Below are 14,761 nucleotides of genomic sequence, written 5' to 3' on the forward strand. Positions count from 1 at the left end.
AAAGAATACAGGAATCTCTGCGTTTAAAACTTGCATGAGGTCATATCAAAAAGTAAGGAGTCCTGCATGAGCGGTGAGCAAAATAGCCTGTGTCAGAAAAAGTATGGTCAGAGTCCTTGTAATGTCCCTGTAATGTTGGTGCAGCAGTTGCAAGTGGTGTAGCAGGGTTTTCCAGCCAAGATTAACCCGACCCCACATGCAGGCCAGTGCCCACAGACAGGTTCCACGCCAAGCAACAAGCTCATGCTGTGATCTACAGCTCTTCTGGCTGGCCAGGTGAGTTGCTGATGGTAGACACTCCTTTTGCTCTGGGAAGCGGCATTGAAGGGGAGAGCCAAAGCCTGCTCCCAACCCCAGGCCAGTACTGAGGTCTGCATCGCAGAGCCATGGACTCGGGGGCTCACAGAGTCCAAGTCCACCCCATTGTGTGGAAGACAGACGACTTTGATGTTTAAACGTCGCCGGTGGCGCATGATTCTCTGCCTGCGTGGTCGATGCTTCGGGGTTGATCCCCTGTTGGACCTTGTGTGGTGAACTTTAGGTGCAACCGGTGCTTGAGTGACAGGTATGCCTGGATTGGCCCTGGTCTCACCCACAGACTGCTTTAAAAAAAAAAATCAGGGTTGTTGTCCGTCTCGCAGCCAGGGTGTCCCAAAATTGCTGGAAGATTGCGTCCAATTTCTGCATGGACCACTTAACAACTCAGTGAGAAACTTGCACAGACTCCGTAGGAGTAGGCATCTGGGAGTATGGCACATCCACCATTTTGACAGGTTCTGCGGTTGAGGAGCGTGCAGTGTGCAGCTGTGGTGAGTACAGGCCAGTGGGGACCAGGATGACCCCCGCAGGTCCAAAGTGGGGGGGAGGGGGACAACGGGGCAGCTTAACCCTCTGAGTGGGTGTCACATCTCGTGGTTCGAGAGATCGGCCACCTCCCCCGACCACCTAGAGTACTAGGCCCCAAAGGTACCTCCGGGTAAGATAGCTGAAGAACCTCTGTGGTGGACCCTGTTCTGGGACACGAGAAAGGGCTGACTGGTGTGATGGGAGTGGGGTATATTGGCTTAAAGTTCAATCTGTAGCCGGAGCCCTCCCACAGCACGTACCTCCGCCATGCGGTTCAGGCCCCGCCCCCTGAGATGTACCAGTTTTTATGGTGACTATGTGGGAGGGGTTTGTATTTCATTAGTTCATATACACTGGTTACCTGTCCAAATAGAGGCTATGACTATTCTGTACTGCTGCAATAAGACAACAAAAAAATAATAAAATAAGCTTGCAGAGTACAGAAAAAATACCTTAAAGGGATTCTATAGTGCCCCTCACACCCCCCGCGCGGCTGAAGGGGTTTAAAATCCTTCAGTAACTTACCTGGATCCAGCGCAGATGCTCCTCGATGCTGGGTCAGGCTCCGCCCACATTCCTTCCCTGCAGACGTCAGTTGGAGACCTAATGTGCATGCGTGACAATGGCCGCGCTTGCATTAAAATTTCCACATAGGAAAGCACATTAATCAATGCTTTCCAATGGGGAAAAATCTGACGCCGGAGGTCCTCATGCAGAGCGTGAGGACGTCCAGCGTCGGATAACGAACCAAGGGGTCCGTTTCAAACCAGGAAGCCCTCTAGTGGCTGTCCGTTCCTTGAGGAAAAAAATAAATTAAAAATAAAATGGCAGCAGGCCATAAGAGAAACCCAGCATGGGAATAATACAATGAACCTCCGCTACTTATGGGTAAGGCTAATGCAAAATGCATGGCCTGATGTTAAATCATTATTCTAAAAACGAAACCTTCATCTGGTCATAAATATTAAGATTATAAGAACCATGAAAAATAAGAATTTATGTAGAAAACCCATGCTTTAAATTAAGTCTTACGGACTAGTGGTTTAAAATCGATGTCATTTCAATTACACCTTGCTGGAGATAAAACCTTAAAGACTACCCAGGCAGATTATGGGCTTTAATCTGGATAATTAAAGTTTACATTCCCTTTGGGAACATCAAGTACCTGACAGACAATTTCTCTAGTGACCTAGTCCAAATTCTTAATGTTTTAACATGCATAATACAATCTCCCGTTTGAACCATTAATAGGTATTCACAATTCATATAATCCATCACAATATATCCTTCAATGTATATTAAATCTTTATTCTATCAGGATAGAACACCGTAACTAGACACAAAAAGTTAAGACAGAACAAAAAAATAAAAATAATCTGCACAGCAGGTGTTTTAAGGATTTCTGTATCGTTTTTAGCGATGGTCTTTATGCAGTATGGGATATTCGGAGCACTGCAGAATTACATTCTGGTCTAGCTAGCGAAGCTGCAAAATACAAATGCAATATTCACATTTGAGCATACCGGTCACATTCGTTTTGTTTTTTTACAATGCAAATAATTAACCTGTAAAAAAAAATCTGAATGTTTGAAAAAAGCCACCATGGAATATGCAAAAAATAGGAGTTTGCAGTTTTAATTTCCATAGTTTAACTGGTGGACAGCAGCATGGGAGTCATTATTTTTTTAAAGTACACATCGTGATTTAATATTTACTATTATATCATTTTCACAGAACGCAAGACTTAGGATTCTATACATAATCCCGCTGTTTTGTTTTTGAAATTGCGCTTTCAAAGGGTTCTCCTATATTGTACTCGCATACCTCACAGCATTGGTTCCCAAACCAGTCTCCATGCTCCAGCCACGGTCCACGTTTGGTCAGTATCTCCATTGGAATAGAAAAGGGAAATCTAAATCCTGCACTGTGACTGGTTTGGGAACCAGTCCTACATGATGAGCATTTTACCAAACTCAAATTAGTGTGTTTGTTCAGTGATTTGGGAGTCAATTTGGAACATAAGAACAGCTTATGTCCTGTGTTTTCCATCTGATGTGTAACAAGATTTGATCACAAAAAACACACGACAATCATTATAAAGATTTCTCACTCTAATCCTCTGATGCTTAAAGGGTCACTCAACTTAATGTAATGTTTCTGTGACAGTTTTCTGAGAAAGGCATGGTTTACATTGCGGCCTAAGGCCACCTCTTGCGGTCAATCAGAGACACTAGAGGGGCTTCCAGGTTGCAGTTCTAAGATTTTTGCAGTATCAACGTTTTGTGTCTCCTCACCAAACATTCCTCATATAAATGCAGAGTCAAGACATATCTATGAGGAGATGCTGATTGGAGCAGCACAGAAATTACTACACATGCAGATTAGCCTCCCCAATGCTTCCCTATGGGAAAGCATTGGATTAACTGAGATCACAAGCACTAAGGAGCCAGAGGAGGGGCAGTGGCTACGACAAGACTGGGACACTGGTGGCTAAAAGGAAGTTAACAGATTCATATGATTGAATCTGAAAGGGGCCCATCCAATACTCTTAATGTTAAGAATACATGTTTGTATTCCTAATGTTCGAGTGTTCCAATAAACAAACACTCCAAGCACCATGACCACAACAGCACACTGCAATGGTTTAGATGCCGGTCACCTCCTCTATGAGAGCCGCAAGCTCTTTGCACTGAGCTAGCCCGGTGGTGAAGGGCTTAGCTCATTGGTAGAGAGTGATCAGCTGACACCCTCATCCAGTTTGTCTCTCAACGGAGGCAGTGACCTGCACCCAGCACACTCCAGGTAAGTTGTAAAACGTTTAGCTAACACTGACTACTTACACAGGGGGATCTTGGGGATGAACTTGTAAATGCAATTTCATCATTCCTGTTGAGTGTACTTCCACCAGTTTGTGAATCATCTGATGTTTAGAATAATTTGCTTTATTACTGAAACATTTCCCACATTCAGAGCAAGAAAATGGCTTCAGTTTTGTATGAACCCTCTGGTGTTGAACAAGACTCGACTTAAGTGTAAAACATTTCCCACATTTGGAACACGAAAATGGTTCCTCTCCTGTGTGAGTCCACTTATGTCTAATGAGGTTTTGCATATTACTAAAGTATTTTCCACACTCAGAACATAAGAAATGTTCCTTTTTCGCGTGAGTCATTTTATGTTGATTAAGATCATATTTCTTGGCAAAATGCTTTCCACACTTAGCACAATTATATGATTTCACTCCAGTGTGACACCTCAGATGCTCAACAAGATCTGCCAAAATAGTAAAATATTTTCCACATTCCACACATAAGTGCCCTTTGTCTCCTGAGTGACTTTGACTCATGTGTTTCCGTAGACCAGTACTAGAATTATAACATTTACCGCACTCGGGGCAAGTGAAAGGTTTCCCTCCTGTGTGAATAATCTGATGTACACGAAGATGTGAGGGGCGTGAAAAGCATTTTCCACATTCAGCACAAGAGTGTACTTTCACTTCTGTGTGAATTGACTGATGCCGAGTAAGATCTGATTTATTATGAAAACATTTCCCACATATAGAACATAAGACGGATTTCTGATCTAAATAAATCCTTTGATGGGCAGAACACTTCTCACTGTCTGAGCAGCAGAATCTTTGAACAACGTGAGGTTTTGAGATGAAGCCTTCATCATGTACAGAATTCAGATTTGTCACACCGTCTGCCATAGTACGGCACATTGCTTCGGTGGGTATACACTTGTCAATGAAGCAGTCTAAAAAAAAAAAAATGAAAGCTCAATATTAATGTCCAGGTACAATAAATATATAAATCACAGCCTACAGTGATTAAAGGACAAGTGCCACGTCAAACCGATTTCTTTTAACATAACAATGCTTTCATCAAGTTTTGAAAGGAAACACTTTTCTTTAAATTAAGGTATAAGTAAAAGGTAGAGAGCAAAAAAAACAGGGTGCAAGAGAATACTGAGAACAGGCAGCAGCTAAAATAGCCTGCCCTTCGGTGGGTCCCCGCTCAGATCTCAAGCTGGTTTTAGCTCATCTTGTGCCATTACAGAGAGAACATCTCTGAAACATATCAGACTGGTCCCACCCATACGGGCAGTCCAGATCCGAAATGCCAGCAAGTTCCCTCTGCACGAGAGACACAGCAACCCCAGACAAACGTTTCAGCCTTGTTAGGCATCATCAATGAGGCATAGCTGATATCTCTCTAGGCACCATGAGCAAGTAAGTAAAGATGGTTTGTTTTTTGTATTTAAGTGTATGACAGTCTCTCCATAGTTTTTCCCGTTTCTGTGCAGGAAGTGAAGCAGGGAAGACCATAGAGACTTTCAGCTTTTAAACACTGCAGGGATGAATGTCATTTTTTTTTTGGAAATCTATTTCATTTCAAGACTTAAAATCAGAGAAGCAAGGGAAAGGACTGGAGGTTTGCAGAGATCGAGATCTATCATTGACTCTCAGACTGTAGTGAATGGATTTGTAGAGTCTGATTGGTAAAAAAACAAACAAAAAAAAAAAAAACAACAAAGAGTATGCAAAATAGAAAATGTATATGTATCTTATGTCATTAAAAATGTTAAGGAGGAGTAATGTAAACTTATCACTTCAGATTATAATGCAGATTCTTATTCTAGCCCGCCCCCCCAAAAAAAAGTTGAGTTAGAAACACATTTTTATTTTTTTTGTAACGAGTCTTGAACCATATGGGAAAAGAAAGTCTGATCATATGTCTCAACTCAAAATCATAAAGATTGAATCGAGTTAATTATGTGGAGTCTTTTTTTAATCTTCTTAGTCTTTTTACTAGTATTACATTTTTTACTTTTTTAAATCTATGCCTACTCTCTCTGTCTGGGGTGGGGGTGTTTCTTCCTGCAAAGTTGATTTATCACCATTTTCAGTTACTAAGCTACTCCTTTGGGTCAGACTAATATGGTAGGTTTATGGAAATTCCCCGCTTAAAAGGATACAAGCTACTTAGCTACATGGTTGCCATTTCTCATACTGTTCATTTAGTACTCTGATGTCAGTAAAAAAAAACAAGAACATAGTATGCTCTATATACAAGTGGTCTCCAACCCAGTCCTCATGGACCACCAGCAGTCCAGGTTTTGTCAATCTGCATTTGAATATAAAAGGGAAATACAAAAATTCTGGACTTTTGGTGGTCCATGAAGATTGTGTTGGGGACCACTGCAGTCTATACAATACAACTGTTTAGTGGAGACAAAGATGGACTTAACCACACTAGCTTTTATATGTGTGCCTGTACAAACATTGCTACTGCGTATATAAGAATCCATATGGCATTATTCCTTCAGAGATCGTAGGTCTGTCTAGATGCCAGAGCTGCAATGTGTTGCCTTCATTTCTGGGCATTCCATTCAGAGTTTGCATCTAGAACATTATGGGTTAATATATTCATGAAAGCCATTATTTCATTTTTTGCCCCCTCTATTGAGTACTGCCGGTATCTTCGCATATGACTTGACATCACAAAATATACCAAATCAGCTGTCCAGTTCAGATATTGTGCTCTAAAATGAGAAAATCGATTTGTCACCATGGAAAACCTCCACTATTATAGAAGTGATTTATACAAGTGTCGATTTCTACTGAAATCAGCACTTTTATAAGCTGGTAAACAAAAGGCAAACTCTACACTCATACAGCACTCAAGCAAACCGTGTTTGAGCGGCCTTTTAATTGCGGTCTCTGCACTTTATATTGTCTGTCTATACCTTCTACCAATGTACGGTTGGATATATATGTCTTTTTGTTCTTGTTTATGGCTTGACTCTTGTGCTACCATGGAGAGATAGAATTAGAGAGATGTATTCCAGATTGTTTTCACCCCATACTGGTTTTCTTTTTAGCCACTTATTGCAATATTAGAGCAAAGCACAGCTGACAGGGGAGGGGGGCTGATAAATTAATTCTCCTTATTACTCACTGCAGCTGGTGTTTAGAAACTCTTCGATCTTAATAGACCGTTGTTGATCCTTCACATAGGGATCTTCTCCTCGTCCGATAACAGATATTATTGGAGGAATCATGTTGATCCATCCTATTAATAAAACATAATGAGGATTTGTATCTATTTACAGTAAAATATCTTAGAAAGCTGTGATACGTTCTTACCCAGGGATCTGAGGGTCAGGTAATTCTCCATCATCACTTCCAAGTAAAGCTCCTTCTCATTTTCTGTTAAACAGCCCCATTCATCCTCCGAGAAGTAAATGGCAACTTCGTCAAACTCACATTGTTCCTAAACAAGAACATTTTTTGGGTGTTTTTTCATTGGTACAAACCATCAACTGCTGGAATATGCCTCCTTTCACAGGGCATTAAATAGAGCCACTGTGTGTACCATTTTGTCATGCACACCTACAAGTAAGCATCTCTTTTCTGTATATCTCTTGGCAGACCCGTGCTCTGTGGGGTGGCCTTCTTTACATTCTATTTGGTCAAAAGTGTTACTCATCCAGCTGAAGACAATGTTAAAGGAACACTATAGGGTCATGAACACAAACATGTATTCCTGACCTATGGTGCAAAACCCACCATGTAGGTGGCTTCCCCCCCCTTATAAGGAATTAAAACTCACCTTATTTACAGCGCCACGCTGGTCTGGCCCCACCCCCTTGGTGACATCTTCAGAATTGTTGATTTTTAGCATCCAATGCTTTCCCACAGGGGAAGCATTGGATTGGCTAAAATCAGCAAGGGGGCAAGGCCAAGTGCAGTATTGGCCAATCAGCAGCTCCTCATAGAGATGCATTGAATCAGCACTGAGTGTGCAGCACTGAGCCAGGAAGGAAATGCCTGCATATAATTATACTCACCAGAACATTAAGCTGTAGTTGTTCTGGTGACTATAGTGTCCCTTTAACTGAAATGTCGGAACCTGGCTGCCTGATCTGAAGGCCATTAGTTGTCCTAAAGTAAGCATTCTACTGCCTCTGAGTTCAGCTGAAGTAGGGACACTATAGTCAAACTATAGCTTAATGTAGTTGTTCTGGTGAGTATAATCATCGCCTTCAGGTATTTTAATGCAAACACTGCCTTTTCAGAGAAAATGAAGTGCTTACATAGCCCCTAGGGACACGTCCAAATGGCCATTTCTCACATGGCCACTGGAGGTGCTTCCTGGAGCAGTGCTGCACAGGAGGCAGCACTGCCATTCAGCATCTCCACGCACTGCATGGGGATACTGTATTTTCCTCATTCAAGATTCAATGTATCTCTGTGAGGAGGTGCAGATTGGCCAAACTGGCGCTTGGTCCCGCCCTCTTGCCGATTTTAGCCAATCCAATGCTTTCCCCATGGGAAAGCATTGCATTGGCTAAAAATCAGCAATTCTGATGTCACCAAGGGGGCGAGGCCAGTGCTGGTGGACCTGCGCTGGAAATAAGGGGAGTTTTAATTGCTTTTAAGGGAGCTAAGTGGGGGGAAAGCCACCTTAATGGTGGGTTTTGCACTATAGGGTCAGGAATACATGTTTGTGTTCCTGTCCCTATAGTGTTCTTTTAAGATTCCAAATGAAAAAAAATAGTAGGGCCTTGGCATCCTCCATTGTGAAGAGTCAAACCCTTTTCTGCTGGGTGCCACGCCCCACTACACTACCATCACCAGACTTGGTTCTTTGGCTGAGAGAGATCAGCTGATGTTCTCAGACAATAGCCTAAGGCCTGCACTACTTGGCTCCGAAGAACCAACAAAAGTTTCTGCTTAGGAACTTCCAGCATTAGTAGTGGCGGCAGAGACTGGTAAACCCCAGGTAAGATGGCAGAGAATTTGAGAACTGGTTGACTCCTAACAATGCTTAAAAGCACCAGGGCGCTCCTGGCACCATGCAGTGAGTGGTACCACTGCAGTATCCGAATTGGCAGAAAACTGAGCTATGAAGCTGCAAGGGCATGATTTAGGCACCAAAATAACAAAACCATTCAGCTTGATTTAGGTTATCACATAGACTGTCACTTTAACCTCACACCTCTGTCTTAGGTATCAGGAAACTGAAGGGCATAAAACCATCTCCCTCTATTGGTAGAAGGGCTCTAAATTAAATGACTTTTACTGTGTTCACTGGCTGTTTCTAGAGTCAGCGAGACCAAATCAGCTAGTTTCCGTTTGTCTAAGTTTTAGCAGAAAATGAATTGATTAGCTTGGAATATCCAGAATATCACCACCTGGTGTTAGGCACATTGACACACACACACGTTCTGAATTGGGAATCCACAGTCTTCTTAATAACCTCTGTAAAGAAATAAAACAAGCCTTTGAGTACAGCTGATGGAGGTCTGTCTAAACCTCACCTGTTCACTGAGCTGGTACTCCATCTTGTCTTTCACTGCATGGGTGTAATGCAGGACCTATCCCTTCCTGAAAGAAAATGAACAGATCAATAATATCTGCCTACCATACACCCCACATGTATCCACAAACCCCAAAACAATCCTCACAAGGTTTCCTACAAAGGAGAGCGTCTGGAAGTGCTGCTAGAAGAGCTCTCTGGGCACTTGGGGATTTAAAGAGCCATTACATGCACATAACAAGTTGTATTGCTTTTATAGGTTTTAATGCACGGATGCCTCTATACCTGTACAAATCTACTGATAACCACAGTGATTATCAAATATTGTAGCAGCTGTAACCCTACCCACTCCGTGGCAGAGATCATAAAAGGAAGTTATACTTTCATCTACATCCGTTCAAATATTTCTACACCATCCACATATAATGCAGTAATAATGTGGCTGTTTGGAAGTGGCAGATCTTCATTGTCGCGCCCCAGTAAATGCCATTACTGGCGTGAGAATGCAGCAGAAGTCACTTACCGTGAAGAACGTCTGGGTCGAGGCAAGCGTCATCACCCCATGATGTTCCAGGTACACTCACACAGGTATAAGCACCTGCAGAGAACAAAAGCCATACATGAGATCTTGGGCATTTCCTCCACATTGCCATACATATAAACACACACACACACACGCACACTCACACTCACACTCACGTACAGCGCAACAGTCAAATTAACTCTTGCTATTCTAGGAAAGCCAGACACACAATATGTAATAAAATAATTTATTTTTAAGAAAAACCCCAGCAGCACTGTCACCTGCAGGGTCTATGCCATTTTCAAAAGACACCCCCTCCCCCTGTCTAAATTCTTCCAATGTTGAATATGACAATATTATAAACATGTCTATGGAACAATGGAAGAGATGCCTCTTGCCTCAGCTGTAGCTGGTAATGGCTGTGGGGAATTGGCAAAAGCTCTACCTTTTGTCAGGCTAGCAAATCTGCATTATTTCACTTTCTGGTATTTCAATGCAGCCAAAACAAATACCCTTTTCTCACCCCTCCCTCCACCCCTGCTTCTCCTCTCACCCCTCCCTCCACCCCTGCTTCTCCTCTCACCCCTCACTCCACCCCCTGCTTCTCCTCTCACCCCCTGCTTCTCTTCTCACCCCTCCCTCCACCCCCTGCTTCTCTTCTCACCCCCTGCTTCTCTTCTCACCCCCTGCTTCTCTTCTCACCCCTCACTCCACCCCCTGCTTCTCTTCTCAGCCCTCCCTCCACCCCCTGCTTCTCTTCTCATCCCTCCCTCCACCCCCTGCTTCTCTTCTCACCCCTCCCTCCACTCCCTGCTTCTCTTCTCACCCCTCCCTCCACCCCCTGCTTCTCTTCTCACCCTCCCTGCTTCTCTTCTCACCCCTCCCTCCACCCCCTGCTTCTCTTCTCACCCCTCCCTCCACCCCCTGCTTCTCTTCTCACCCTCCCTGCTTCTCTTCTCACCCCTCCCTCCACCCCTGCTTCTCTTCTCACCCTCCCTGCTTCTCTTCTCACCCCTCCCTCCACCCCCTGCTTCTCTTCTCACCCTCCCTGCTTCTCTTCTCACCCCTCCCTCCACCCCCTGCTTCTCTTCTCACCCTCCCTGCTTCTCTTCTCACCCCTCCCTCCACCCCCTGCTTCTCTTCTCACCCTCCCTGCTTCTCTTCTCACCCCTCCCTCCACCCCCTGCTTCTCTTCTCACCCTCCCTGCTTCTCTTCTCACCCCTCCCTCCACCCCCTGCTTCTCTTCTCACCCTCCCTGCTTCTCTTCTCACCCCTCCCTCCACCCCCTGCTTCTCTTCTCACCCTCCCTGCTTCTCTTCTCACCCCTCCCTCCACCCCCTGCTTCTCTTCTCACCCTCCCTGCTTCTCTTCTCACCCCTCCCTCCACCCCCTGCTTCTCTTCTCACCCTCCCTGCTTCTCTTCTCACCCCTCCCTCCACCCCCTGCTTCTCTTCTCACCCTCCCTGCTTCTCTTCTCACCCCTCCCTCCACCCCCTGCTTCTCTTCTCACCCTCCCTGCTTCTCTTCTCACCCCTCCCTCCACCCCCTGCTTCTCTTCTCACCCTCCCTGCTTCTCTTCTCACCCCTCCCTCCACCCCCTGCTTCTCTTCTCACCCTCCCTGCTTCTCTTCTCACCCCTCCCTCCACCCCCTGCTTCTCTTCTCACCCTCCCTGCTTCTCTTCTCACCCCTCCCTCCACCCCCTGCTTCTCTTCTCACCCTCCCTGCTTCTCTTCTCACCCCTCCCTCCACCCCCTGCTTCTCTTCTCACCCTCCCTGCTTCTCTTCTCACCCCTCCCTCCACCCCCTGCTTCTCTTCTCACCCTCCCTGCTTCTCTTCTCACCCCTCCCTCCACCCCCTGCTTCTCTTCTCACCCTCCCTGCTTCTCTTCTCACCCCTCCCTCCACCCCCTGCTTCTCTTCTCACCCTCCCTGCTTCTCTTCTCACCCCTCCCTCCACCCCCTGCTTCTCTTCTCACCCTCCCTGCTTCTCTTCTCACCCCTCCCTCCACCCCCTGCTTCTCTTCTCACCCTCCCTGCTTCTCTTCTCACCCCTCCCTCCACCCCCTGCTTCTCTTCTCACCCTCCCTGCTTCTCTTCTCACCCCTCCCTCCACCCCCTGCTTCTCTTCTCACCCTCCCTGCTTCTCTTCTCACCCCTCCCTCCACCCCCTGCTTCTCTTCTCACCCTCCCTGCTTCTCTTCTCACCCCTCCCTCCACCCCCTGCTTCTCTTCTCACCCTCCCTGCTTCTCTTCTCACCCCTCCCTCCACCCCCTGCTTCTCTTCTCACCCTCCCTGCTTCTCTTCTCACCCCTCCCTCCACCCCCTGCTTCTCTTCTCACCCTCCCTGCTTCTCTTCTCACCCCTCCCTCCACCCCCTGCTTCTCTTCTCACCCTCCCTGCTTCTCTTCTCACCCCTCCCTCCACCCCCTGCTTCTCTTCTCACCCTCCCTGCTTCTCTTCTCACCCCTCCCTCCACCCCCTGCTTCTCTTCTCACCCCTCCCTCCACCCCCTGCTTCTCTTCTCACCCCTCCCTCCACCCCCTGCTTCTCTTCTCACCCCTCCCTCCACCCCCTGCTTCTCTTCTCACCCCTCCCTCCACCCCCTGCTTCTCTTCTCACCCCTCCCTCCACCCCCTGCTTCTCTTCTCACACTCCCTGCTTCTCTTCTCACCCCTCCCTCCACCCCCTGCTTCTCTTCTCACACCTCCCTCCACCCCCTGCTTCTCTTCTCACCCTCCCTGTTTCTATTCTCACCCCCTGCTTCTATTCTCATCCCCCTCTACCCCTGCTTCTCTTCTCACCCCCTCCACCGCCTGCTTCTCTTCTCACCCCCTCCACCGCCTGCTTCTCTTCTCACCCCCTGCTTCTCTTCTCACCCCCCTCCACCCCCTGCTTCTCTTCTCACCCCTCTCCACCCCCTGCTTCTCTTCTCACCCCCTGCTTCTCTTCTCACCCCCCTCCACCCCCTGCTTCTCTTCTCACCCCTCTCCACCCCCTGCTTCTCTTCTCACCCCCCCTCCACCCCCTGCTTCTCTTCTCACCCCCCTCCACCCCCTGCTTCTCTTCTCACCCCCCTCCACCCCCTGCTTCTCTTCTCACCCCCCCTCCACCCCCTGCTTCTCTTCTCACCCCCCTCCACTCCCTGCTTCTCTTCTCACCCCCCCTCCACCCCCTGCTTCTCTTCTCACCCCCCCTCCACCCCCTGCTTCTCTTCTCACCCCCCCTCCACCCCCTGCTTCTCTTCTCACCCCCCCTCCACTCCCTGCTTCTCTTCTCACCCCCCCTCCACCCCCTGCTTCTCTTCTCACCCCCCCTCCACCCCCTGCTTCTCTTCTCACCCCCCCTCCACCCCCTGCTTCTCTTCTCACCCCCCCTCCACCCCCTGCTTCTCTTCTCACCCCCCCTCCACCCCCTGCTTCTCTTCTCACCCCCCTCCACCCCCTGCTTCTCTTCTCACCCCCCTCCACCCCCTGCTTCTCTTCTCACCCCCCTCCACCCCCTGCTTCTCTTCTCACCCCCCTCCACCCCCTGCTTCTCTTCTCACCCCCCCTCCTTCTCTTCTCACCCCCCCTCCTTCTCTTCTCACCCCCCTCCACCCCCTGCTTCTCTTCTCACCCCCCTCCACCCCCTGCTTCTCTTCTCACCCCCCCTCCTTCTCTTCTCACCCCCCTCCACCCCCTGCTTCTCTTCTCACCCCTCTCCACCCCCTGCTTCTCTTCTCACCCCTCTCCACCCCCTGCTTCTCTTCTCACCCCCCTCCACCCCCTGCTTCTCTTCTCACCCCCCTCCACCCCCTGCTTCTCTTCTCACCCCCCTCCACCCCCTGCTTCTCTTCTCACCCCCCTCCACCCCTGCTTCTCTTCTCACCCCCCTCCACCCCCTGCTTCTCTTCTCACCCCCCTCCACCCCCTGCTTCTCTTCTCACCCCCCCCTCCACCCCCTGCTTCTCTTCTCACCCCCCCTCCACCCCCTGCTTCTCTTCTCACCCCCTCCACCCCCTGCTTCTCTTCTCACCCCCTCCACCCCCTGCTTCTCTTCTCACCCCCTCCACCCCCTGCTTCTCTTCTCACCCCCCTCCTTCTCTTCTCACCCCCCTCCACCCCCTGCTTCTCTTCTCACCCCCCCTCCTTCTCTTCTCACCCCCCTCCACCCCCTGCTTCTCTTCTCACCCCCCTCCACCCCCTGCTTCTCTTCTCACCCCTCTCCACCCCCTGCTTCTCTTCTCACCCCTCTCCACCCCCTGCTTCTCTTCTCACCCCCTCCACCCCCTGCTTCTCTTCTCACCCCCCTCCACCCCCTGCTTCTCTTCTCACCCCCCTCCACCCCCTGCTTCTCTTCTCACCCCCCTCCACCCCCTGCTTCTCTTCTCACCCCCCTCCACCCCCTGCTTCTCTTCTCACCCCCCTCCACCCCCTGCTTCTCTTCTCACCCCCCTCCACCCCCTGCTTCTCTTCTCACCCCCCTCCACCCCCTGCTTCTCTTCTCACCCCCCTCCACCCCCTGCTTCTCTTCTCACCCCCTCCCCCATTCTTTCCTTCTCAGCCCCCTGTTACCTAGAGACAGACCCCCAGCAGCCCTTCCCCCCATCACTGAGAGCATGCTGTACACCCACCATTAGCGGCCCCGTGCAGCTCTCTCCCCGCTGTCTGACCGGGCTCGGTGGGCACAGAAAGACCCCGCAGAAAATCACCGCGACGCCCTCTTTCTTTATACGCACGCACTTAACGTTGATCTGTACGTCACTGCGTTCTACCGCTGCACGGCATCACGGGAGATGTAGTTCTGTGTAAGCAGGTTCTAACATTCCGCTTCCCTCACTGCTCGGCAATCTCCGGAACTCCTCCCTCGGCAATCTCCGGAACTCCTCCCTCGGCAATCTCCGAAACCCCTCCTACCTAACTCTCCTTGAAGGTAAGTAACACAGCAAGGTCCTGGAAGGTAAGTAACACAGCCAGGTCCTGGAAGGTAAGTAACACAGCCAGGTCCTGGAAGGTAACACAGCCAGGTCCTGGAAGGTAAGTAACACAGCCAGGCCCTGGAAGGAAAGTAACACAGCCAGGTCCT

The 14,761-nt window shown here is 48.4% G+C and overlaps 1 protein-coding gene across 1 annotated transcript; it reads right to left on the reverse strand.

Annotated features, from left to right (window-relative positions):
* Positions 1-3,588: 3,588 nt before the first annotated feature.
* LOC134574581 (oocyte zinc finger protein XlCOF6.1-like) lies at positions 3,589-14,491 on the reverse strand. The gene is made up of 6 exons (XM_063433707.1): positions 14,310-14,491; positions 9,694-9,768; positions 9,172-9,234; positions 6,995-7,121; positions 6,807-6,920; positions 3,589-4,602 (listed from the first exon to the last, which is right to left on the reverse strand). The coding sequence occupies exons 3-6, from the start codon at positions 9,193-9,195 to the stop codon at positions 3,683-3,685; spliced, it is 1,185 nt and encodes a 394-aa protein (XP_063289777.1). The 5' UTR covers positions 9,196-9,234; positions 9,694-9,768; positions 14,310-14,491; the 3' UTR covers positions 3,589-3,682.
* Positions 14,492-14,761: the final 270 nt, after the last annotated feature.

This window comes from Pelobates fuscus, chromosome 10, assembly GCF_036172605.1.
Source record: "Pelobates fuscus isolate aPelFus1 chromosome 10, aPelFus1.pri, whole genome shotgun sequence".
Taxonomy (NCBI): domain Eukaryota; kingdom Metazoa; phylum Chordata; class Amphibia; order Anura; family Pelobatidae; genus Pelobates; species Pelobates fuscus.